General features: G+C 34.1%; 2 protein-coding genes, 1 long non-coding RNA gene and 1 pseudogene across 5 annotated transcripts; 3 read left to right on the forward strand and 1 right to left on the reverse strand.

Annotated features, from left to right (window-relative positions):
• Positions 1-3,177: 3,177 nt before the first annotated feature.
• On the forward strand, positions 3,178-4,784 carry LOC112715504 (L-type lectin-domain containing receptor kinase VII.1-like). Its single transcript, XM_025767281.3, has one exon. It carries the CDS (start codon positions 3,838-3,840, stop codon positions 4,645-4,647), a length of 810 nt encoding a protein of 269 aa, XP_025623066.1. The 5' UTR covers positions 3,178-3,837; the 3' UTR covers positions 4,648-4,784.
• An 8,665-nt stretch (positions 4,785-13,449) lies between these two features.
• Positions 13,450-14,305, forward strand: LOC112715506 (uncharacterized). Of its 2 annotated transcripts, XR_003159738.3 has the most exons (3): positions 13,450-13,607; positions 13,788-13,909; positions 13,995-14,305. It is a non-coding gene; the product is annotated as an uncharacterized lncRNA (long non-coding RNA). The 2 variants fall into 2 exon arrangements; XR_003159736.3 differs by lacking the exon at positions 13,450-13,607 and having other exon boundaries at positions 13,769-13,909.
• A 1,228-nt stretch (positions 14,306-15,533) lies between these two features.
• On the reverse strand, positions 15,534-19,889 carry LOC112717474 (protein FAR1-RELATED SEQUENCE 5-like). Of its 2 annotated transcripts, none has more exons than XM_025769491.3 (3): positions 16,947-19,889; positions 16,671-16,832; positions 15,534-15,952 (listed from the first exon to the last, which is right to left on the reverse strand). In XM_025769491.3, the coding sequence occupies exons 1-3, from the start codon at positions 19,167-19,169 to the stop codon at positions 15,815-15,817; spliced, it is 2,523 nt and encodes an 840-aa protein (XP_025625276.2). In that variant the 5' UTR covers positions 19,170-19,889; the 3' UTR covers positions 15,534-15,814. The 2 variants fall into 2 exon arrangements, with proteins under 2 accessions (XP_025625276.2, XP_072060859.1); XM_072204758.1 differs by lacking the exon at positions 15,534-15,952 and adding an exon at positions 15,961-16,117 and having other exon boundaries at positions 16,947-19,315.
• On the forward strand, positions 19,869-22,918 carry LOC112715505 (fibrillin protein 5 homolog; annotated as a pseudogene).
• The last annotated feature ends 4,945 nt before the right edge of the window (positions 22,919-27,863 follow it).

The following is a 27,863-nucleotide window of genomic DNA, read 5'->3' on the forward strand; positions in this document are numbered from 1 at the left end:
CATTACCTGAAAGCACTTGGGTCCGCAAGACCAAAATTCAGCAGAAATCGTTTCCAATCCTATCGAATGAGTCTTTGCTATGAGAGTTCCAAACAACATGGCTCATTTCTGTTGATATCGGCATGTCCCTTGTACCCGTTTAATTTGCTTGGAATCTTCTTATGATGTGTCAAATCACAGCGGTGAACTGTGTGGCATACAAGCCTAAAGCCCTTTTCATTGATGCGCACTGATCGGTGAGAAACCCTTTCGGAGCGTTTCCTCCCATGCAACGAAGCCAGCATTGAAATAACCATTTGAATGATTCAATTTCTTCGTTCTCATCAAAGAGCATCGAGAAGTGGTGACTGACCGTGGTCCAGAATGCAAAATTACCATGGTCCAGAATGCAAAATTATTAGGTACACCCCAACAAATGCTTCGAATACACCCAATGAGACAGCCAATAACACCTGTGCTGCGGGATTCGTAAAAATAAATTAATTTAGCATCATAAACAGGGACTATTTGTTACCTGTTTGTATTGTAGGTGGTGTCGAATGAAATGACGTCTCCGAAATACTCAAAGGCGGCTCTGCTTCTTGCATCGGCCCAAAAGCCACTTAATCGATTGATCCTCCTCGAGTTCGAGCTCAAAAAAGAAATTCGGATTCTTCTCTTTCATTCTTACGAAATATTTCCCGAATTCCTTTGCATCTTCTTGTTCGGAAACATTCCGCACTTCCCTGGTAATGTAATTCCTCACGTCCTTTTCGATAAAATTTAACTCGCGGTGACCCCCGGCAGCGGCAACAAATGATTGGTAGGTTTTGCTTGGTCTGATACCGGCCTCCTCGTTATTCTCTATCGTACGACGAATGGACATGCTTAGTTCCCTGTGCTGTTTGAGCATCTCTGCTTTGCTTGGACAGCAGGGGTGTGAATGATCCAGCACAACCTTTGAAATGATCCAAGCACCGACATCCTTCAATGTGTGTATATAAATTCTTGCAGGACAGTTTAAACCGGCTGTCAGATTGGTCTTCTCGGTCGGAGATATTTTAGATCTCCATTTTCCCTCTCTGCTACATGTAATCAGTTGATTCTTAATCTCGTTTCCCTTCCTATTTGTGCACCGAACTCTTGTAGAGAAACCTGCAGCCTTGGCGTAGTTCCTGTAAATTTCCGGCATCTTCAAGGGTGGTAAAGGTCATTCCGACCTTCGGAACAAGCTCGTCATCAACAACCGAGAGAGGCTGCACAATACACCGTGTCAGAACTATGAATACACCCATATATATCATTCAAATACACCCAATCATGTCTAATATGATACACCCGAACCGCAACAACTCAACTACAGAATGACCTTTAAAGCCATAAACTGTAAATACTCAGGCTGCAGAATACACCATGTCAAACACTAAAAACACACCCAATCATCTCTGATATAATACACCTGAACAACAACAACTCAATTAAAATAACAAAAAACCAGTAAAGTGTAGATACACCCACACTTCTAGCTAAAATACACCCAAAGAAGAATTGATCTACACCCGAGCGTCTGCTATAAATTCCAGGTAATTAATCACAACTAATACATTGAATGGACAGATTCATGTTAACGTGTTACTTTCACAGTCAATGTTCGGCAATTTTTCAACTACACAATGCTATACAAATTACTGAAAGAAAAATCATACTAATCTTATGTAAATCAAACCTCAGAAAATTCGTTAAATTCAAATTCATAATCCACTTCGCCTGGATTCAGTTGACAATCAGAGGTTGAATGATCCATTATCTTCAAAACGAGTTCAAACTTTGATTTCAGAAAACAACAAATCAAAATAGAAAACGAAGGTCGAGTTGCAGAGAGAGAAAAAGGTAACGTAAACGAAGAACAGACCAATGAGAAAAGGACAGGAAAAGAACGATGGAGAAGGAGGGAAGACGCGTGAGAAGAAGAACAACCAAATCTCAAAATATCAAAAACGAAGAAGGAAACAAATATTTTAAATTTGGTAGTTAGATATACGCAGGATGTTATATAGCGCGTGTAATCAATGTACGTGGAGCAGCGCGTATTTGTTTAATGAACTTGTAAAGCATACAAGCCCTAATAGCTTGTATGCAGAGCTTTTCCGTTTAAATTATAACTTATTAGCATAAAATATCAATTAATTGCACATATAATAAATAGCAATTTTACGTATTATAAAACAATTTATTCATATGTCAATTGATATCATTATGTATGTATCACAATATAATTTGTTTATATATTACTGACCATTAAAATTTTAGAGATAAATTTAAAATTGAGAAAAAAAATTCAAGTAACACTTTTAAGACTTAATTTAACATTAGGAGGCCACTTACATAAAGACACAAAAAATGTCTTTTTTTAAAGACATTCATACGTGGCATAATATGATTGGACATTTTTATTAAACCGGTTAATAAGCTATTTTCTAATAATTCAAAATAAAATCGGTTTATTAGAGAAAAATAATAAACCTAATTGTTCGTATTATAATTATTAGATTCGGTTTGTTCCGATCAATTTACACAATATAAACCGAATTATATTTAAATTTTTTATAAAAAGACAATATATCCTTAATTTTTTATTTTACAAACATCTAAATCTCTAATAATTTAAAAATACAATTAAATTCCTATTAAAAAAAATTCTAACCCTAATCCCTTATCCTGCCCAAGCCCAAATTCAAGCCTAAGGGTGAAATGGTGAAGTAATTTGCAGCCTCCTGGGATTCTCCCAAACTCACTCGATCATGCTCAAACCTGGAAAGAAGGGATGTTCTCGGTAATACAATTCATCAATTTTCCAGATTCAAAGTTGCAATCTTTCGAGAATTTACAGGAACTTACAGCAGGTAAAGTGGCTGCTAATCTTGAAAGCCCCAGGTCTGTGATGACTCACTGCAGTGCTGATAGAGTTATGTTGAGAAGGCATTCCTCAAGCCAAGTTCTTCCTTATGGAAGTAAGAGACTTTGGTGCAAGATGTTTCTCTGGAGCCATAGGAACATACATAGACCTATTTCAAGCAAATCAACACAGGTGAATCCTGGTGTGGCTGTAACGCACAATCCATACGGGTACTCTTCCGACACCTTGAACCGAAGCACAAGCAGTCACCAGGAAATGTGGAATGGTAAGTAGTATTGTATTCCATTCATTACGATTAATCACACGAAACCTTACCAGTTACCAATTACGAACGTGAGTGTGATTCAGAAGAGAGACGAGAGGATATTTCGGTTGAGTAAGAACAAGGCTTCTTCGAAATCTGCAGCTGATACAAGATTTGAGTTCTGATTCTCTCATTTTAAGGCTCTTCAGGTAATTTAATTTAATTTTTATTTTTCCCTTATTCTTCCATTTACGTTGATAAATGCTAATGCAATAGTGTGTGAAGTAGAGTTCTGTTTTTGTTTTTTTTTTTCACGTTAGCTTAATACGCTTAGTATGTTCGTAATTGTTGATTCGCGGTGATGAACTGATTATGCGTTTGGTGCGGAATTTGCAATGCAAGCCTCAGAATCTTAGATCCTACTATTGTAATTTGGAAACAGCGAAAACTAGTGCTTTATTTGTTGAATTTTATCAAAGAAGAGGAAATTTATTATGTGAAGAAGTTTAGTATTTTGGAAATGGATGATAATTAATTAAGGTGAACTAAAGTGAAGTTGTTCTGTTTAGCTATAATATAGAATCCTTGAGAATGACAAGAGAATGACGGCGTGAGAGAGTTCCTAGCAGAAATTTCAAGCCTTAGAAGATTGAAGTAGAAAAACTTGGTTGCTCTGAGAGGATGGTGCAAGAAAGACATGGAAAATTTCTTGTTAGTTTATGAATACATGGATAATGGGAGTTTGGATAAGAGAGTGTTTTGTGATGAGAGCATGATGCTGAACTGTGAAGAGAGAATAAGAAATATCAAAGGTGTGGCCTTTGCTGTGTTGTATTTGCATGAAGGTTGGGAAGAACAAGTTCTGCATAGGGACATCAAAGCCAGCAATGTGTTACTTGATAAGGATATGAATGGAAAGCTTGGAGACTTTGGATTAGCAAGAATGCATAGCCATGGCCAAGTTGCTAGCACAACAAAGTTGGTTGGAACAGTTGGTTACATGGCTCCAGAAGTGATCAAGACCGGACAAGCCTCGACTCGCACGGATGTGTACATGTTTGGAATCTTGATTTTAGAGGTCATGTGTGGAAGGAGGCCTATGGAAGAAGGTAAGCCACCTCTTGTGGAGTTTGTGTGGGGACTAATGGTTAAAGGGGAACTAATGAATGCACTTGATGAGAGGTTAAGTGCTAAAGGAGACTTCAATCTGCAACAAGTTGAGAAGGTTCTTCAGTTGGGATTGTTGTGTGCATACCCTGAACCAAAATCAAGACCAAACATGAGACAAGTTGTGAGTATTTTAGAAGGGAACAATGAGGGAGGAGAAGAATCAGAGAATGAGAATGCGGATACTTGTTTGCTTCTAAAGTTGAAATCTGGGGATATTTTTTCTGGGTATTCTAATTATTTTAGCTATTCAACACACCCAACATTTGAAGATATTCGCCAGTCTAATACTTCTTCAATGTCTCTTACTTGGTCTAAATCTGTAGTTGAGGGTAGATGAATCTTTTCCCATCAACGCAATTATGGAGATGATGTGTTTAGGTGATGAATTTTTTGATCCATTTTATCACATTATATGATTGATGTAAATAATGTATCAGAGCATAAATGAATTGATGAACATATGATTGTGATCTAGTAATTCTTTTTAAACTCCTTGATTATATTATTGAGGACATTTTCATAGAAGAAATCCAGCTGTCAATTTTTTTCATATTACATGATGAGGAATGAAAGCCTTTCTTTGGTTAACGTAAAGAAGCAAAATAAGCACAATGTTTTATTTATTTATTTATTTATTTTTATGATGTCTTAAGATTGCTGTTAGGTAAAAATTTTTGCTTAGTCTGGACCTAATAAGCTAAAGAAAAGAAAGATACACATTACATAACCAAGAAAAAGAAAACGTGATCATTCATCATTCATTCAACTTGAGATTTGTCAACAAACTACTCATATATAAACCTTAGACAAGTATTATATCAATTTCTAGTTTTTCTATGGTCTTCATTGTATTTTGTTTTCTCTTGAATGACAATACGTAAATTAATTAGTTTTTTTTAAAAAAAAAGTCTTATTATCTACTCCATGTCAAATGGTTTAAATATCAGAAGGCCACATTCCATAATATTGAATGACTACAGTGACATGTTAAAAGTAAGCAAAGATGATTTATCTTTAAGTTCTAAAGTAATTGTAATCAAGGGGGAAAATGTCTAAATCACCAAAATTATACTTTTTTATCCAAATTTTGCTGCTAAAAAAGTTGTATGTTGATTTTAGAATTGTTTTCAATAGTAATTCAGTGGGCGGGAAAATAAAGGAAATAGATGGTTCTGTTAATAATAACAAATGCTGATTCTCTTGTTTGTAGGTACCCAAGGGATGGGAAGCTCTTTGTTAATGTTGTTTCGGTAGAAAGTGGTAAAGATATTGCAAAGTCAAGCAAGGTGCTGGTGCAAAATGGGAGTTGTCAGTGGTCAGATAAACACATTGAAATTATAAACACATAATATAGTCATAAAAAAGTTAATTACAATTAAAGACTTTGTTGGCATTATCCATTGAAGCTGTACTCTCTCATTTTTTACAATGAAGCAAAGCTACAGATTTGTACTTGATTGATTCTCCTATACATATCTCTAAATGTATTTACACAGCATGACTCAAAACCAAGACGAAACAAAGCCTCCTTCTAAGCAATGGGTTTGTCAAAAAGCTTAACATCCATGTTCACATTCTAATACTTCTTTCCTCCTATTTGCTACCATAAACCAGGTTCATGAGCCCAAAAAGCATCTGAATCCGGACAAAAGAGAGAAAAATCGTGGATTTCTCTATTTGCTATGTGCCAATTGACAAAGCGAGCTTGTATCGACTTGAACAGAAAAAGGATGACCGGAAAAAGACAGCATTTATCATCTTCCCTGCAAGATCATATCCAAACTTGAAAACAAGGACCAACATAAAATATACTAGAAGCAAAGCAAAAAGCCCATCTAAAAGCAGTTTCTCAAAGGAATAAATAAATGGAGTTATTAAAATTTTTCTTTTTTCATCACAAAGACAGTGTTTTATCTGTGATAACTCAAAACTCCAGGAACAAAAAATTATGAGGGGCATCCAGCAGTTATTGGCAAGTGGTGGGCTACTGGAAAGAAATAGATAGAAGCTACAAACCCAAATTACCTAAAGTGGATGGGACCTTGGAAATTTGGCATCTCAAGTATTGCTCTATGTTAAAATGTCTATAGTGGACAAATGAAGATGGCACCAATTTACTCAGACCATGCTTACATCAGTACTGTCATAAGCTTACATCTTAGGATTATGCTTTATCTATTAGAACACGTTGTTCATTGGAACCTATATAAATTTTGAAATACCATCCTTCTTTTCCAGAACAAAAAATAAAGCATACTCAAAGTTGTTGGCTATTTTCATTTTTTTTAGTAGATAACATTTTCTCGGTGAGGGTTCTTTACTTGTAGAAAACAACAAATTAAATGCACACAAATTGAGGATTCACCCAAAATTCAAGAATTATGAACATAGAAATCCTATAGGTGTTGACAAAACAAAACAAAATCAATGTGCTAATGAATTGTAAGTTGAACAAGCATCAAAATATAGCCAAAAGTGCCTCATCCAAGAACAGTGTGCCTAACATTTTTGCAATTTAATCTTTATAGTAGATACAACACATAAATAAAATGCAAAACATTACATAGGCATTCAATCAAGCATGTGGTGTGCAATGCAGAAATTCAGCATAATCAAGCAATTTTCAGTGGAATTAAATCCATAATAGCCATAATCCAACACTTGCAACTTAACAAAGATCTACTAAACTAATCCTAACCAATCTTAACCGCTTAAATCCACTAACAACATGCAAATTCTAACTAACTAACTAATTAAAGAAAATAGACTAGAAAGCAGAGCAAAGAGAGAACCTGAGGTAATGACTAGGGTTCTTGAAGCAGAGAAACGGGAAAAGAATGCAGTGATGACTAGGAGCGTGACCCTTTGACCGAGCCCCTGTCTCGACAGGGCAAGCGCCGGCGCCTCCTGGAAGAGAGTGTCCTCACTGCCACTGAGGAAGGCGTGTATCAGCCCAAGAGCAAAGAGACTAGGGCTGCCTATGAGGCATGCTGAGTGTCATTCAACAGCATCTTGGCCGGCAGCCTCTCAGCATTGTTAGCGGCGCGGCTGATGAGATTCTTGCAGTGCTCAAGAATGATGCTGTTAAGAATCCGGATAAGAAGAAGGAAATTGTGAAGCTTTTGAATCCTATTCCTAATCAAGTGTTTGAGAGGCTGTATTTGAAATAGTGTTAAATAAAATATAAGTCAACTATTTAGGTTCTGAAAAAAGATTGGGTTTTTGGCGTGGTAACCTAGCTAGCTAGATGTGATACGAGGGAGAAGACACTCCAAAGTTGAAATTTCCGGAAATTAAAAGGCGATTTTGACTAAAATTTTAATTTTTGGCGCAAAGTAAACGAGCTGCTTTAAAATAATTATATATAACAAATTTTAAAAGTAAAATTTTATCTAAAAGATAGATATTTAAAAAATTATATTTAATATTAATTTTATAATATTTAAATTAAATTATGTTTTTAAATTTTTGTTATATAATAATCTTAAAAGATAAATATTTAATAAAATCGACATTTGAAATTAAATATTTCTTTTATATTAATAGATAAGATGGATAAAATAAAATAATTGTCTCGAATTATTTAAAGAAGAGCCACAAATCTAAAAAGTTACGTTGAATATTTATTTTTTTTTAATATTTAATATACCTTAATCTTACGAAAAAAATATAATTTTTTTAATTTACGTGATTTTTTATTAATTTTTACCATAAATATGATTAAATCTAACAAAAAAATGAAAGGATAAATTCGACGCGAAAAATACAGTTCTTCAAAATGACAAAAAATAACGTTCTTCAGCCAGTTTCGTTTGGTGTATGAGAGGCAAATAGACAGAAGGACTAAATTGTCTTCTGTTTATTAAAGTCAGGGACTTTTTTGTATTTAAATTTTGTTAGAGATGTATTTGTCAAAAATTTAATAAGTCAGGGACTTATCTGTCTTTTTTCCTTTGATTCTTTAGGCTAAGAACAAATAATTAGGTATAATTGTGGTATAACTAGTATAATTTAGTGAAGTGTAACTAGTATTAAATTAGAACAGTTTTCTGGAGATTAAACTAATATAATCCTAATATTAGAATTTAGTTATTTAAATAATACTTATGGTATTGAATTCTAGACTTTAGATATTTATACATTAGCATTGTGTTTGTAATTACAAACAGTAAAAATACCCTGACTAGACTGAATGTACAAAAATCACTCAAATTCAGACCATCTTCTTGACTACGATAGGAAACTAACAATTGTAATATGTTTATAGAAAAAATAAATAAAAAAAGAAGCTAAGGATATATTTGTGTACTTACACAAAAATATTACTAGTTATAAAAAATAAGGATAAAAAATTCAAGATATTATAAATAGTTATAATAATATATTATTTTACATAATATTAATAGTATATTGTAAAGATAATTTCATTTAAGTAAAAAGGTTTTTGGAAGAAAAAAAATATTAATAGTATATTAATACTTACAAAAAAAAATTGTTACACCAACTATTAATCTAAGTAGCAGAAAAAAATTAATATTTTTAATTTATTATTTTTTTTACTTAATGTTATTAGTTAGCCTACTTATGATACAATATTATAGTGTTAAATAAATTTAGATAATATTCTTTTATCAAGAACAAGTCTAAAATAAAATATTAATGATTTCAAGTAAAAGTTTATCAAAAAGATAGATATTTAAAAAATTATATTTAATATTAATTTTACAATATTTAAATTAAATTATGCTTTTAAATCTTCGTTATATAATAAATTTTAAAGATAAATATTTAATAAAATCAACATTTGAAATTAAATATTTCTTTTATATTAATAGATAAGATGGATAAAATAAAATAATTGTCTCGAATTATTTAAAGAAGAGCCACAGACTTCTAAGTTACCTTCAATATAGTTACGTTCAATATTTGTTTTTTTTAATATTTAATATACCTTAATCTTACGAGAAAGAATATGATTTTGTTATTTTATGTGATTTTTTATTAATTTTGACCATAAATATGATTAAATCTAATAAAAAATACAAAAGGATAAATTCGAAACAAAAAATAACGTTCTTCAAAATAACAAAAAATATAAGTGTTATCTAGCGTATATGTATTCTATCGAATTTTGTTTGGTTTTACTTAAGGTTATGATCTTTGGGATGGATTCCGAACTGTAATTTGAACTCATTTATTAATGTGAACTTAAAAAAATGCCCGTAAATATGATTAAATCTAACAAAAAAATGAAAGGATAAATTGAAAACAAAAAAATAACATTCTTCAAAATAACAAAAAATATGAGTGTTATCTAGCGTATATGTATAATCGTAAGCTCCAATGATTTTATTATACAAAAATTTGCAAAGTTGCTAACTTTTCTATAGAGATGTTTTCGGTAAAAAAATTTTAACTAACTATCATAAAATAATTGCAATAATATTTATATTAATAGAAAAAAAATATTCGTTAATAATACAATTATTTGAATTTATAATTTAAAAACAAATAATTTATCAAATTATGTATAATTTAAAAAAGGTATAATAGTAATAAATGAGAATATTTACTTTTTTTCTAATATTATAATCATATACTCCAAGAATAATGCAAAGACAAATTTTTTATTTTTTAATCATTCACTAAAAAAATAAAAAGGAGTAAATTTTCATACATTTTCTACTTATAAGAATAAACAATTTGAAAAAATGATAGTTTGAATTTAAATTTAAATTTGAATATCAAATAAAAAAATTAAATATCTTAATTATTTGTTACAATATCTTAACAAAAAATTGGATTTAATTTGAAAATTAGATATCTTTTCGCATTTATTAGGATATCCTTATTTCCAAAAAAAAAAGATTTTTCGTTATCTTTGTTAGTTATCTCTATAAATAACAGTGTTTATCGTGATCTTTTAAATCTAACACTTTTTAGTAATTTTTTTAGTCTAATAAAAATACTGAAATTTATTTGGCTTAAGCAGCTCTCACTGGATGCCTTTGTAACTTATAAGGAAGAATTAGACATGGACTTATCCGCCTTGGATGAGAAGGTAATCCATTTTCTGGGCTACAATACTCGAATATGCATTACTTTCTTGGCATACTCTATTTAACATGTCTTTAATTATCTTTTGTGATGTTTATAGTGGTTGTATTGTAACCTTAGTATACAAGTAACGTGTCTTATTGTATGGCATCTTGTAGCTTGGAAAGGGTGTTGCCGAGGCACTGTCGACGATGATTCGCGAAGCTGTTGTGCAAGGGATAACAGCAGTTCTCCCAGAAATTGTGAAAACGGTTGGTTCTTCACCAAAAAGTGGGAGTGACGGTGCAAAGCTTTCAATTACTACTCCAATTGTTAAATCGTCGTCGGACACCTTGAAACGCAGAAAGCTTTCAAATACTCCTGTTACTCCACTGTCAGACCCTTTGAAAGAAATACTTGATGCCAATCCCTCAATGTATTTGGGTGACGAACCAGTCACAAAGAAGAGTACTTGGAGGTGCAAGGGAAAAAAGCGTGGATTACCGGTCAACGCAGTTAAGGTTTTATCTTTTTATTTTTAAATAACAACCATTAAATACCATTTAGGGGTGAAGAACTTTTTAGTATTCTCACATATTGCTATATTAATGTTAAGTCATTAAATACAATCTCTTCCTCAACTTATCTCCTTTTCATTAGACATGATGTCTAGCTTCATTGTTGAGTATTTTAGGCTCGTGAGTACCGATTTTTTCTTTGGTCATCAAATTGTGCCTGTTAGTGACATTAGAAGGTTGATTAGAACCCTAGTTAATATTAGGGAGCTAAATTTTATTTGCTGATATTTATAATAATTTTATTGATGTCGTGTCATTTGAGATGATATTATTGACAAATAAGTAACAGCGTCTAAAATAATTATCATATTTTTTGGAGTTGCAGAAAGAATTGCAATTTGCGAAAAAGTATCCTCCGGGGTCTCCATGGATTTACTACGACAACCACGATCCAAATATGGACGGGGATGACATGCCACGTGTGAGTACTTACCTATTTGAAAACCGTTAGTCTATGAAAAATTTTTCATTTATAATACGCAAAAAAAATATTTGGCCGATTTTGTGTGTACACTTTGAGTATATAGACATAGTCAAACTTTTTAAAACATACAAAAGATTAAACAAATGACATGTAAAGATAGTTGGTAATAAAAAAAGATTGAACTTATAAATTATTTATATTATTTTATAATTGTATTTTTTTTTACTTTTTGTTGATCAAAATAAATGAGTACTAAACTTTTTTTTTGTTGCTATTTTTTTTAGTGTTTGGACCTTTTATTTCGGCCAACTAAAGAGATGAAATTTTTTAATAAAGAATTGGCCATTGCTGCCTACATATTTGGAAACAATATGGATCCAGAGTAAGTAAAATTAACTTATTTTTTAATTAATATTTAATTTGTCATATAATTTTTTTATAATCTACTATACCACTATAGTATAATATTCTAATTTTATGAATTTAGGAAAGTGCTTGTTCCAAACGATCATTGTAGTGGCACACGCAAAACTCTTCTGACTATAATGCCCGGCAAGCCAATAATTGGTGATGTAAGAATTAGTTTTGTAACATTTATTTATTTATTATCCTTGTAAAAATATTAAATTTGAATTGGTGCAGAATAACTCTGATTTTTTGTACTCCATAGGTCCTTACCTTAGTTTGTTCGATGCTCACCAAAGAATATTTTGGGCCAAAAGGATACAAATATGCTAACCAATGGTTTCTGCCACCGACATTTTCTGTAAGTCCCTTGGCATATCGAAATTTAGTCTTCAAATTTAATATATCTTCCCAGGTAGACTAGAAATTAACATAATAAGATTCCTAACTTAGTTTAATATTCATGGCAGCAAATTGTGTTAAGCCCGAAACAGAATTGTGTTCGCACAATGAAATACATCAAGGATAACTTCATGGGAGACCTTGCCACTTTACATCAAGTTCGTTAATTTTATTGAACTTTCAATTAATTCATATAATAATATTTCATGACTGTTTTTAGTTAAGGTTATTTCCGGATGTTGTTGTAGATTTTTGTGCCAATTCACCTCAATAGCCATTGGTTTCTCATAGTGGTTGATTTACTTAACGAGGTCGTGAAATATCTGGACTCTTTCAAAAAGGGCACATTGGTGACAGAGCGTATGAGTGCCATTAACACTTTGTTAAATTACCTAGAGGAATTTTTGTCCGAAAAGAATTTTGGTGAAACACCTTCCTTTAGAAACATTCAATTTTCAAAGTATAAAGTCAGAGAACCAGATGTCCCGCAACAATCTGCCGAATCGTACGTTTAAATTTACCATTTATCAAAGTAAAAATTTAATTTTCTGGCGGTTTGTTATTTTGTTATTTTTCTTTTGTTAATATGTGCATTGAATTGTGGCAAAGGAATAATTGTGGTATTTGGGTCGCTCAATGGATGCAACTCACTCGCTATTGGAGCCTCGGTAATAAGACATGGGTAAGAAAAATAACATTATTAATGAAGTTATGTTTATTCCATTTTGTAATATCATTGTTATTGTCTGTTAGGTTATTTCTGATTACACAAGGATGCGTCTAGCTGTGGATTTGGTGAATGACGAAAATAACTCAAAGCGGGATATCATAGAGAAGCTTGCTGTCACTGACTGGAATAAAAAGATACAGCAGTCTGTCATGCAAACTTAAGACGTTAAAAATTTTTTTATTAGAAATTATGGATTGAATTAGGCTATTTTATTTTTCTTTAAAATACAAGCTAACTTTATATCTTGCACTTATTTCTTTGACTTTTTAAATATATGGATTTTTTATTATTTATAATGATTTATATCTTGCACTTAGGATTTTTTTAATTCTTGTTATTATCTTGAAAAATTTGGTGCGTGAGATGATATTTATAGTGTATAATCTACGATTCATGGAATAGTTCACTTTAGTATGTTAGTGACATTTACCTGAACACAGAGCAACCAAAGTGTATACATCTCATTATTGGCGGATTCATTGATAAAAGTAAAATAATATATATCAAAATAATGTGGTATAACTTGGCTAATATAAGGTGATATTTTAGATAAAAAATAATAAAATACACACACAAAAAAACATTGGTTAACGTCAAAGCAGTAGCTGCGATATGGTTTGAACTCAACCCCGCTGCTTGAGTTTCCTACTAAGATCAATGCTCAATGTATCTATCAGGCAGAGTCATGGCTCGCTACTGCACCAGCACAAACATGCCGATTGGTACTGGATATATATATATATATATATATATATATATATAATTAAGTAAGAAATTTTTGTTGAAATTTTCTTGTACTCAGCCCATAGAAAAGCATATTGACAATATGAACCATGTGTATAGTTACCATAAAACCCTAAAATTGATGCCAAACTAACCTACACTTGCACTGTATTTCGCAGTATTCACTTCATTGTCGTCATCGTCAACTCGCATATATTAATATAAGAAACAACCTTTATTTTCGCCGTTTCTCTTCCAGCCACATTCTAGGGTTAGGGTTTCTTCTGCATCTGCTTCAATGGTAACTCTCTTCCCTCTCTCTCTCTTTCTCTCTCTCTCTCTATGTGAATTTGGATCTGAATGGAAAATTGAATGAGTGAGTGCAGGGGAAGGGAACAGGGAGCTTCGGAAAGAGAAGGAACAAGACTCACACGCTCTGTGTGAGGTGCGGCCGCCGCAGCTTCCATCTCCAGAAGAGTCGGTGCTCCGCTTGCGCCTTCCCTGCTGCCCGCAAGAGAAAATGTAGCAACTTTTTTTTTAAATAAAAATTCAATTTTTTTGGTCTGCTACTTATATTGAGGCAAAGTTCATTGAGACATTACTTATCAATTTTGATTTCCTTCGACCTTTATAATTCTTCAACATATCAATACTGTAAGACATTGTGTTTGTTTAATGAGAGTTTTTTACATCCAAATTTTTGCTCTGAAGTATGGTAAAGCTGTGTTGATTTATCTGCTTTGATCTTACACATGCATAGTAGTTTCTCCCGCAGGCCTCGCTTTTCCACTGTGTTGATCAGTCTTTCTTAAGTGTCTAAGTGATTACTGATTGATTCAATGCGGATTCATATAATGTAAATTCTCTAATGTTGAATGTGGCTAATCTATAATTAGATTTTGTAGTAATATGTCTTTGCATATTTGTGTAATTGAATTATTTCAGGTGGAGCTATGTGTCTCGGAGTTTTATTTGCTGCTAATATTTTTCCTCTGCACTAGTTACTTTGCTTGACTTGTTTTTTCTCTAGTTAAAGCAGCCAACATAGGTTTTAATATAAGAAATGAGAACCTGGTTGTAACAAGCTCAGGCCACTAGGCATAGAAAGTTAGAAACTTAAGTCCAAATGCACAGCAACCAAGTTAATATATGAAATCCAATCGTATTACCTAGAGAAGAAAGGAAAGCGATAAATGAGTTTAGGCTTTTGGGTGTTCTTGGTAAATGGTATATAAACTTGGCTCCTTTTGGAGTTTACATAGTAAACTAAGATTTTAGCCCCAAAGAATAAACTATTGTATGTAATATTACCAATACGTAAATGTAGTTTACTTTTTTTTTTAAAAAGAATTTATAATTTTTTTAATTACAATATTGAATATAGGGCATTCAAGAGTCTGAACCAAAAGATTTTGTCGAATTGACTCAGATTGGTTGGGTGAAGTTATGTTTTATAATAGTGTTATATTTTTATATTATATAATGTTATTTTTATTTTAAAATAATTTATTTTGATATAAATGTTATATAATATTTATTAAATTTTAATCTTTAATAGTAACATTTTAATGATGTTATATAAAACTTATAAAATTATAACTTTAAAATTGGCCTTATAAAGTATTAGAATTATTTGAACTAACTAAATCATGTTCCTTACGGGCCATAAAAACCCCTAATTAAGATCACCCCTAATTAAGATTAACGGTTAAAAATGACTAAAAGTATATTTGAAAATTTTTCAATTAAACAGGTCACCTATTATAAAAATAATAATTATAGAGAATTAGAGATAATTGTATTTAGCTGAGTGACCGATAGAGGGAAGAGAATAACTAACTATGTTGCTATATCTTGTGTAAGTGCTTTATACCTGTCATCGGTCACCAGACAGCAGCTTGCGTTGAGAAATTTCAAGCCCGAAAGAAAAAAAAAACTTACAATGATTGCATTATTCTCAAAATTTACAGTTTTGTTTCCTCAAGACGCCAATACTAATTAAAAACCGAAGTTATGAACGGAAAAATTGCCTTCAACTCATCAACTTGCAGAAAAAGATAGGTGATGGGTTGCAAAGACAAATAGGGTCACCAGAAAATTCACCTTTTTTTTTCTTTTTTCAGGAGAATAAAAGAAAAGAACAAGGCACAAGCATAATATCTCCATGTACAATTGTGTCTCCGGACCTCATGCAAAATTATACTATTCACTTTGGTGATATGAATTCCCCAAATCTATGCTTTTCTTCATGCACTTTCTTGAATACATCATCTAGTTCTGGAAATGCTTGCAACAGGAGCAGCTCAAGGAGGTCAAAAGCGTGCTGCTTCAAGTACACAGATGACTGCACAAAATAATGTGTCATGCACCCAAATCATCAAAATATTGCACAGATTCTTGCACAGGAAAAAGTCTAACAATTAGCGCGTAGACACATCACACCGGATGATCAACAGGTGAACACAATTAAGCTTCTTTGAACAACGTTAACATATTAGACAGACATTACCTGAAGGAAAAAATAATGTTGCAATTTATTAGCTGGCATAAGAGGTTTAATTTGTGGTTCAGAATTTGATTTCACTACTAGTGTTACCTGCAATGGTATAGCATAGACTATTCTAGTCGTATATTTTGCAACTGTACAAGAGACCCTTTTGAATTTTAGCATGAATAAGAATCAATAAGATTTTACTTATATAAATAAAAAACTATTGAAACTTTCTGCACATTTCAGCCGAGTGTAACAATGATAAGTTATGATAAATATCTAAAAATTTAAATATTAAAAATTTATCAACCTCAAAGCAAAGTCTTATTGAAATCCAAGAATTTAACTAACATCTTAAACCATACTCTCATGAGTATATACAAGTACATGCTACTGCATCCCATTGAACTTCGAATAATGTCCTTGTTGTACAACTTGTTCTCCACATCACAAATAAATTTGAGAGAATTAAAAATGACTTCAGCGAATTATAATGTGATTTCAAATAGTTTAAGACTTACAAAACACTACGTTTCTCTCAATGCAATTATTCATCTCTTTAAATTTATACCTGTAATAGCCACTGATGACTTCCATACGGTGGGATGGGATTCTCATGGCCATTAATCAATCCTGAATCACCTAGCCCAGACTCTTGCTGCACAGGTACATTTACTTCTGTATTTGGCACTGCTAATGTCTCTTGAGAAGCCATAGGGTCCTTGGGAAGCTTCTGTGAAAAATTAATACATGGAGTCAAAAATTCTATCAAGTATAACTACAACATAGAGGTCACCAGTTTATTTTAAATCAAATAACAACTAATGCAATATTGTATCTCACTGACCTCCTTGGTACCAAAGCTAGCTTGCGCGCCATTACCAGTCTTATCCCCCAAATCGTCACCGTCATTCCTCACAGGACATTTATTCTTTACATGACCAGCACTGTTGCATTTAGTGCACCTCCGTTTACCCCTTTCCTTTTTCCCCTTGGGTGCTCCTTTTGTCTTGACCACCGAAGGGTCACCAACAAAGTTTGGCGTGGTAGAATCTGTTGTTTGTCTTTTCAAGTCAGATTTTTGTTCTAGTGTTTGGGTCCAACGACAGACTTCATTCATAGTGTCATGGAAAGAAGGACCATCTTGAGCTCCTAAGAATACCATCCACGTAGCTGCCACTGACAATGCGCCATAGCGCATTAAAAATTCTCTTTCTCTGTCTTGCGTAGTGCCTCCAGCAGAACTTTCATCCAGATACTTCTTGGCATCCTTCGACCATCTTCTCAAAAGAAGACTATCTGGCAACTTCTGTAAACCTACCCTTTTCATTGCACAAAACATGTGCCTGCAAGGAATGCCTTCACTACTCCACCGACTACATTCACACTCCATATGCTTAGTATTGCGATCGTAAAGTACGATATAAGTATGTTGTCTCCTGTCACACTCCTTAACTTTTAACACAACAGTGGTTGATATGTTTTCCTCATTTATTACATCTAATGCAACTACTCCTTGAATCTCCTTTTTTACTTCTCCAAGAATCTCCCTAGTGTAAAAATTGGCAGCAGAAAGCTCCAACGCTTCTAGCCCAGTAGTTAGAACGGGCTCCCCATACAGCGTCTTAAATTGAGAAACTAATTCATTGTTTCTATAGTCCATAAGAGCATGTTCAAGATTTTGGACCAACTCTAGAAGACTTTGGCGAATGCCAATAAACCTCTTAATGAAGTTGTTTATTGCCTCACACCTTGATGTTGTTCTAAATCCAGCACAGAATTTATCCCTCAAGTAAGCGCTTGCCCAACTTTTCCTCTTCTCATATTCACTTAGAACCCATTCATTTTCCTCCAACCCATATTTTTTTATCATATTCTCCCAATATTCTTCAAATTCTTCCGGATGCCATGGAGCATACAAACATCTTCTGAAGTCGTTGGAAAAATTTTTGTTTTTTGTGTTTGCCGTTACATTCTTCTGAATGTGCCAACCACATAATCGGTGAGTTGCATCCGGAAAGATTTCTCGAATTGCTGCCTTCATTGCTTCATCACCGTCTGTGACCACAACACTAGGAGACTTGTTCAGCATGACTTCTAGAAAGTTTTGCAACAACCACGTATATGTTGCAGTCCGTTCGTCCTCTACCAAGGCAAAACCAAATATACATGTTTGGCGGTGATGGTTACAACCTGAGAAGATTACCAAGGGCCTTCTGTACTTATTCTTCCGGTAGGTTGTATCGAATGCAAGCACATCTCCAAAGCACTGATAATCGGACCTACAAATGCCATCTGCCCAAAATAAATTTGCCAGCCGACCTTCATCAGTAGCACTGTACCTTGTCATGGCCATCGGGTCGACATCTGTTTTCCCAAGTAGATAGCTAATGGTCGCATTGGAATCCCCACCAATGAGCATTGCACGACGAGCTCTTTGAAAGTGATTATCTAGGTCCTTCTTTGTGAACCCGACATTGGCATAACCACCGGCTTGGCCTACCATTAGTCCCATTATTTTAGAGGTTGGAAGACCATGATCATGCATGGTATTCGCCTGAGCTTTTTGTGGCTCAGTCAACCCTCGGTGGTTTGGAATTAGGTGTACCAAGCATTGTGGGACAAGATCGTGGTTGTGCTTCTCGACTAATTTTTTAACCCTCCAAGTCGAAGTTTTAGTGTCAAGATACACCGCAAGCATGGCTTCACAACCAGTGCGAGTCAGCGCTCTATGCTCCCGCTTCCTACTCAAACTAGATATGTATTTCTCGGCTCTTTTTCCTTCCTTGCTGCAAAAAAACCTCCTTCTACGCTGTGTTCCATCTTTTTCACGTGCTGTATCACCCTTGCGAACTCCAAACCCGAGACACCTCGCATAACGTACATACAAGTTATAAGCTGCATCTGATGTTTCAAAAGTCTGGTTTATAATATCATCGGCCGTCACAGTCACACACTTACTACTGCTGCCACCACAATCACAAGTGCAGTTAACATTTTCTTCCATACTAGTCATCATGGGATCTTCGACGTTGTCTTGTGAACTGAGTGGTTCCGAGTCAACATCCATTGCACTCTAATGATATAGTAATAAGTAATAACTCGTAACTATAGCTAGATATATATGAGCAAGTAGAAGAGTAAGGCATGGTATATATAGAAGTTAAGACTTAGGAGTTAGGAGGAGACATCACGAAGATTGGGTTGCTATGTTGTATCAAATAATGTACACGTAGAAAGAGACAAGCAATTGAAGAGGTTTCTCTCTTACTTTAATTTCTAATTCACAATAAAAAAAATGGGTAAGTAAGAAGCGTGATACAGTTGGATACAGGCCATGAAAAAATATAGTAATGCATGCCTAATATATGCTATATGTATCACAATCATCGTAAAGTGATCATCAACATTATAATATATATCAATGTCTTAATGATATTATTAGTTATTACATTATGTTTCAGAATGTGTGGTCCCATTAAGCAAGCTGTCATTGATAACTACATTTTATGAAATAAGAGAGACACCGTGCACTATTTTCAAATTTAATTTAGATCTATTACTTCCTATAATAACTTTACCTAAAGTTCATCAGCCAAATAATTAATAACTCAATATATATTACTAATTAATGAGTTCGGCAAGTGAGAGACCAAAGGATAAGGTATCTCGTGGACCACATAATGCTATATAATGATTCTGATTTCTGAACCACATGTCTCAAGAGCCTTATCCACAAACCGCAACCTTGCTCTAAATGCATGTTCACTATTTCGATAGAGCAAAAATGATGGCACTAATAATAGGAACTACAGTCTTTATCAACAAAAACAAGATAGAGGCGCGTGCAGGGTCAGGCCATGATCATATCCTGTGCTTCATTTTCTGTCTCTTATAGTTAAATCTTCTTCAATGGCCGCTTGTCATGTGAGTCCTGTGATTTTTAGAACCATGGATATAATGAAGCTTCAAATATTGGCTCCGCCTGAGAATCTTTCAAGGATGAACACCATGAGAATTGGTGACAGACCTCTCTGGTTTAGACCCTTCACCATAGTTAAAGTTGGGGAAATAAACTTTGGCTCAGGCTTGGTTAAGGATGACACACTTGCTGAGAAGAAAAGGGAGCTTTACCAGGCAGTGGAAGGTATCCCATTTCAACAATATTGAATCTACTTTTTCTTTTTCTTTCTCATTATAAGCTTTTAGCATTGTTTAACAATGCAATGCAGAAAGGGTATGTGATATGTTTGAAATCAAATGCAATAAAAAATATGTTTCAAGGAATCAACAGGGGGATTTTTGGACTCCCATCTGCCAAGAAATTTGAAATTGAGAGTTTGGTGCAGTAGCTAGAATCTCAGAATCCAACTCTAGAGCCAACTCTAGAACTAGACAAGGTAACTTCAACTCTGCCTAAATTATCTGATATCTGATTGTGATTGCAATTTATGATCTATCCCTATCAATAATTTCTATTACATGGAAGGTGGCTGGGTGCTGGAGGCTTGTTTATAGCACAATCACAATTCTGGGATCAAAGAGAACCAAGATAGGCCTCAGAGACTTTATCTCATTGGATGAGTTTTTTTCAAACCATTGACATAGCCAAGGTACAAACTACAGAATTTTGAGTAGAGAGATTGTATATAACTTTGACATTAGAAGATGCAAACTGTTTTTCCAGTATTTCATCTTTGTAACTTTTATCTACTGAGTTTGAGCATTGGTCATTTGATTCTAAAATGGAGAGCAAAGCGGTTAACGTGGTCGAGTTCAGTGCAAAGGAGTTGAGTTTGTTGTCAGGACAGCTTAGTATTGAGGCTTCTTTCAAGATTGCTTCAACAACAGTTAAAGCTCTACCCTCTTGTTTGACCAATCTTAATTCATTTCTCTGTAATCTATAACTATTGCTGCTGAGTAACTACCTAATTGGATAATACTTGAAATTCACAGAGGGTTGACATTAAGTTTGAAAGCTCCACCATTACTCTTGATCAGGTAATGCTATTAGATACTGCATTTTTTCTCTAGCCTAATTAATCGGATTTGAATATTTGTCTGATTTTTCCAAGTTCAAATTACTTTCTTCCTTGCATTCACAGTTGATGCATGTATTCCGGAAAAACTATAATCTTCTGTTGGGCATCTTCAATCCAGAGGGATGACAATTTTTAAAAACTCATACTTTGACTCATCACTACATCATCATAAGATAGAGTGTGGAACTTGCTTTGATGGTGGATTCACTCTTCATCCATCCTTTAGTGAATGAATAAGGAGTTAAAGATGAGTTTAAAAAGGTTATGTCATCTTAACATAACTCGATAGGTTTGAGTTAGACATGTATATTTTTATTAATCCATTTTTAAGTATTTTATCCCCTTTTTTTTTCCTTGATAAAAACTAGGGGTGAAAATTTGTGATATGTTGATTATAACTACTGTTGCATTGCGAGTATTAGTACTCACTAATGGTAAAGTAATTTTACCAAATGCTTTTTTTTGTAGCTTATGCATATTAAAAGTTACTTTTATTTTCATTTACCAAACATAGCTAAAACAAATCTTGAAAAGTTAAAGTTTTATCAAATCGGGCCAAAACTGACTCATCTAGACATCTACTGGACAAGACTTGGTTGTTATAGTTTATTCATAGATTTTCTTTTTCCTGTGTTGTTTTTTTCCCTATATTTGAAGGCTTTTGAGTGTGGTTTATTATGATCTTTGCTTCATGCTTTGTTTAGTTATTTACTTTTTTATGCTTCAACTGCGTTTTGAATAAGTGTTCCCTGAGTAAAATCTTTTGGACAGCCTTGTACTCCCTACAAAGTTAAAATTTGGAGTCCACACTGCGGAACATTCCCTAACTTATACAGAGGTTTCGTGCAGGAAGAGGCGAAACACCAAGAACCAAAGGACAAGGTGGCAGCGATGGCGATGGTGAGGAGGCAAAGGATTTTGGAATGCGAAAAAGAAAACATGGAGAAGAAGCCCTTCATGGACATACAAACTGAGACCAAGAGATTCAGGCAAACAACACTTGATTTGATTTTTCATTTTTAGCATTCAGCAACAATCGTTACAAATCAGTAACAAGTAATCCCTAATCACACTAAACCTAAAATCAATAAATCTAAACAAAAATTTCAGTAATGATTTGATTTCTATTTTTAGCAGCAGCAAGAAAATTTCAACAAAAGCTTCAGGAATTAAAAAAAGAGCAACAGCACAAAATCAATTATTTGATTTTCCATTAACCCAGTCACAGTTTCACATTCAAAAATCAACAACGTCACATTCAAAAATCAACAACAGGGCATAAAAGGAAGAGAAGAACTGAAGTGAAGGCAGTGCCACTAACCTTCGACAACGACATGGACGGCGCCCGGCGAGACGACAGCGAGTGGCAACACAGCGGCGAGCTGCTCCAAGTTCGAGAGAATCCAGAGAGGACGGGGACAGGGGGAAGGAGGACGCCGAACTAGGAGAGAGGAAGCAAAGGCGCCGACAGCACGGACGGCGGCGGCACCGCGGCAGAACAGTTGCAGGGAGAACTTAGGGTTTTGGTAGGGTGAGTTTGGAAGGTGCTTCAGGTGATAGTGATATATGTATGATTCACGTATTGGGGAAATGGGTGGGTGCTAGGGAAAATGGGTGGCTGTTAGGGGGAAGGGGTGGGTTTGGAAAGTGGATCAGACCTTTTACAAGTTGGTTTTTGATTGAACCGGTTAGACCGGTCGGTCTGGTCGGATTTTAAATATTGAAACTGGTTTTATTTTGGTTAATTAAAATTTGAATTTCATTTTAGAGAGTAAAATGTAATCTTCTATTATTGAATAGTTTCTCTTTCATATTTATTTTGGTCCCACCTATAAAATCAATGATAAAAGATCACACTTTACTCTTTAAAGTAAAATTCAAATTTTAGAGGATCCAAATCCTATATATACTATCATCTTATTGTATAGTTGTTGTATGGTATAATTCATTTTTTTGAATTATATGTGACAACTTCAGTGACAGCTATAAAATATACATGTTAATCTTTTCAATTCATTGTTACGGGTGAAAATGAGCTTAGTTGAATCGAATTTTGACTTTGACAAACTTAGTTTATATTATAAATTGATAGCCTAAGTCTAGATCTCTTATATCTCTTATAGGCTTTTTTTAGATTCAAATTTGACTTGTTTAAAACTCGATAAATCTACAAGTCTATTTTGTGAATTAGAATTCAAAACAATACTCTTAAAATATTAAATTGACATTCTAAAATTTATAATTTATAATTGGTAAAACATAATTCATTTATATATTAATCATTAGTTACATAACATAATTATATATACAATTCATAAACTTTTTTTTAATAAAAAAATTACAATTTTAATTAATCTTAATTATTATTTTTTTATTTTGTATTTAATATAAGTGAATAATTGAAAGTCTAAATTAGGAATAATTTATAATTTATTTTTTTTAAAAAATATTTTGATAAACTGATTTAACGAACTTCATAAGATTTTTTTTGTCTAATCTTTTTAATTAATAGATTTTTTAAAAAGTCCAAATTTAACCTATTTAATAAAATAAGTTAAACCAAATTACAATTTTTCCTCGAATAACCCGACCCACTTCACTCTGAGACATGAGTGAACACGACTTTGGGAATTTACAATGTAATTGTACTTAATATCCTAATATCTGTTTTAAACTATTTTTTTGAATTATAAATTATAACTTTCAAATTATAGATATAACGATCCAATTATGTACAATAATATTAATAATGGTGACGGTTTATGAATTATAAAAATTTTCACGTTCTTTTGACCTCATTTTTGAGTTATAATAACTACTAAATTATAATGATCAAATCAAAATATATTTTATATGATAACGTAACGAGTACAAATCTTAAAAAATCATACTATAAATTAGCTTATGTACTTTAAGGTGATTGTTTTAGAATTATTTTTACTTGTAAGACTATTTAATTTTTTGTCATATTTCTGACAAAATTTAAAAATAATTTTATTTTAATATGAATATCATTATGTAATTTTTATGTTAATTTTTTATTTACTCTTCTAAAAATTCTCTTCAAATTTCGCCACTAATAAAAACTAGCTTATATACTTTAAGGTGATTATTTTGGGAAAGTATAAAAAATTAATATTTTTATAAAATTTGGTTAATACTTAACTAAAAAAAATGAATAATCTCATATTATTTGATAGAATCTCACACTATTAAAAATACTAATAATAATTAATTGATAACTATAAATTATAAAATTTATTAATTTCTAACAAACAAATTCTGACTATTTTTTTATCTTCTTAATAATTTGAATTACATTCCTTAGTAATTCGAATGAACATGTTTCGAATTATGGCTAATCAAGTTCCAACGTAATTCGAAACAACATGAATCGAATTAGCAAAGTGTAATTTGAATTGAATCAATTCGAATTAGTAGGGGAAGGTGACGCGGAAGGAGTTCGAATCATATTGATTCGAATTACTAATGTTTGGAGACTTTGGTAATTCGAAATAAGTTGATTCGAATTACTTGTGACTTGCCTATATAAGGAGTTCGAACCAAGTTCATTTGAATCATTTTCCCATCCTCATACGTACCCCATCAAATCCAAGAGAAAATGACCCAGAATCTGTACGACAAAGACTCGAGCGGTATATTGAAGCGATGGGGGATGATCCGGAAAGGCTGTATCGTTTGGATGGAGTCGCTCATATCGCCGGGGTGATCAATGACAAAGTTAGTGGTTTTTGATAGTGGTATATGTTTAGTGGTTTTTGTTAGTGGTTTAGAAAAGTGGTATTGCAAGTGGTTTATTTAAGAGGTTTTGCAAGCGGTTTTATTGGCGGTGTATTGAATGGGTTTTGAATGCGGTTTTATTGGTGGTTTTATTGACGATTTTACTGTATCCACAATGAATACTCAATCCGGTTCGCCCAATCACACATCGCCGGGTCTTCCGAGCATAGAATATCAAACCAGTATTCGAACTCGACCTCGGTCTTAGCATAGGCAGCATTCACAAGAAGCCTCCTTGCGTCTTTGCCCTTGAAGGTGAGGACAAAATTTGCTGCTACGTGTCGAATGCAGAATGCCCGGTATGCAGCTGGAGGTAGCCAGCCCCCGTCGGGAGCCTCAAGCGCGGCCTTGATGCCGTTATGCCTGTCAGAAATAACAAGTAGACCCTGCTGTGGTGTCACGTGCTGACGGAGGTGGGAGAGAAAGAATGACCATGACTCAGCATTCTCACCCTCGACTAGTGCGAATGCAACAGGGAGTATGTTGGAGTTCCCGTCCTGTGCAATCGCTACAAGCAATGTACCCCCATACTTGCCATATAGGTGGGTGCCATCAATACTCACCAACGGCTTGCAATGACGAAATGCCTCGATACACGGTGAGAAAGTCCAGAACAGTCTGTGAAAATAAGCCTGAGACTCGTCTAGCTGTCCCCCAACTCGAACAGGGCTAGTCCTAAGCACTGCAACAGAACCAGGCATGATCACCTGCACTTCTAACACCCACCTTGGGAGGTCGTTGTACGACTCATCTCAGTCACCATAAATGACGGCAACAGCCTTCTGCTTCGCCAACCAGACCCTCCTGTACGTCGGCCTGAACCTATAGTGTGAGGCCGTCGCATTTAGGAGCACCTTGATGCTGACGGATGCATCATCCCTAACCATTGGCATAATGAAGACAGATATCACATGATAATCCAAACTCCTGTGATCGCTGGAGATGGAGCTGGCCAGACAAGTATGCGGTCCATTGTACCATTTGACCTCCCAAATGCCCTTGCGCTGCCGGAGACTCAGCCTAATCAACCATGTGCACCCATTCCCGAACTCAGAACACTTGCCCACATACCGACGATAATCAGACTCTACTACCTTGTACTGTATCCCTCGACGGATGCTGTAAGTCTTCACACTTAACAGGGCCTCATCTTTATCCTGAAATTGCTGACCAACCTGAAACTCTGTCATACCAGCAGACCCTTCTGCATCTCTAGCGCGAAATCCAACATGCTGCCCAGGTACCTCGTCAGGCCTCATGCCATCCAGGTCTAAAGATAAAAAATGTGAAGGGTACTGCTGTGTGCCAGAGCTAGAACCACCGCCTGCCCCTGCAGGATGACTCGCTCCAATATCATCGCCACTGCCATCAGCAATCATATCCGGCTCGACATCATTGTCCTCTGGATCATCAAACAATCTATCTCCAACCCCAGCCGGTGCAGCACACTGTACAGAGGTCGGTATAAATTCTCCTGTTCCAACCTCATCGCCAACACTGCCGTCGAGATCAACAGCGAACAAAGGGGAGGCGACAGGCTGGCTGGGTGGCTCGTACGCAGGGACGGAGGAAGAAGCAACAGCAGGTCTGGAGCTAGAACCGGCAACTGTGGCTAAAGTGTTGGTATTCTGGTTCGAACCCCCCGAGCTGGATACCACATCAACCAACTTTGCCAACAGCTCTGGTGTCCTCACTTCAGGAAACTGCCGGCGACAATGAAACATGACCTGCAAGTCCTCATCACTCCCGATCGTGAAACAATCATACTTCACGGTATCCTGGAGCACCGTGATTGGAATGCGATAGAAAAACTTCTTAACCCTTTTCACACCTTCCAGACCAAGTTTCATCAGTACAGAGCTAACAAGGTCATCAATGCTCGTCGTATAACTCACGATAATATAGAGATGATCCTTATCGGTGAACTTCACACCGGAACGAGTTTTTCTCTTAATCGATCCTCTATGGTGAACCAACACTAGAAAATTGTCCTCACTAGCCATCTGACCCCTCTCTAACGAGGGCAACTCACATTCATCTCATATATATAGAGTTCTGGTACAAACTAATTCGAATTATTCTCATTCGCACTATATATACGTAATTCGAATCAGGTCATTTCGAATTATGCCTTTCTTCACATTTCCTACTAATTCGAATCACTAAAGTTCGAATTATGGTTACTACACTATTCCTAGTAATTCGAATTAAACTTTCATAATTCGACCCAAGTAGCTACAAATTACATGCAATCTTCCTTGTGCATAATTCGAACCATATTGATTCAAATTACGTACAATTGTAATTTAAATTTTATTGATTCAAATTACATTAAAATACCCATTGGTTGATTGCTGAAACAATTTTCGTTTTAACTGATATGCGTAATATTTTCCTCAACCTGGTTTAAATACGTTTTTTACCCTAATTTTGATGACACCACATTCAATATTCAAAAATACGATAATAGATAAATAAAATAAATAAAATGTCTTATTTTAATTCGAGTATTTTTTTTCTTTTAAATTATCAGGAGAAATTCATTTGAAGTTTCTCTATCTTCATCCCACCTTAGTAATCTTCTTTTTAGACTATAATTATTGTGAAGCCAATGCATAGCATATCTGCATATGAATCTGCTCATAACATCCTCAAAATGATGCCGCCTTATAATGTCAAATTTGTATGACGTAGTAACATGAATTGTTATCTCACAAAACATATATATAAGAGGGCACCGTAAGATACAAATAACTTGCCAGCTGCCACACAAGCACAAGATAGTCACATACTCACATCACTTGATAGGAGCACAAAAACCCGTCCTGATTCAACGTATCTATCCTAGCACAAAATTAGTTGAGATGTAAGACAAGAATATTATATATATTATTTTTCTGAATATATTTTTATTTTCTTTA

The sequence above is a fragment of the Arachis hypogaea genome, chromosome 10 (assembly GCF_003086295.3).
Source record: "Arachis hypogaea cultivar Tifrunner chromosome 10, arahy.Tifrunner.gnm2.J5K5, whole genome shotgun sequence".
NCBI classification, from domain to species: domain Eukaryota; kingdom Viridiplantae; phylum Streptophyta; class Magnoliopsida; order Fabales; family Fabaceae; genus Arachis; species Arachis hypogaea.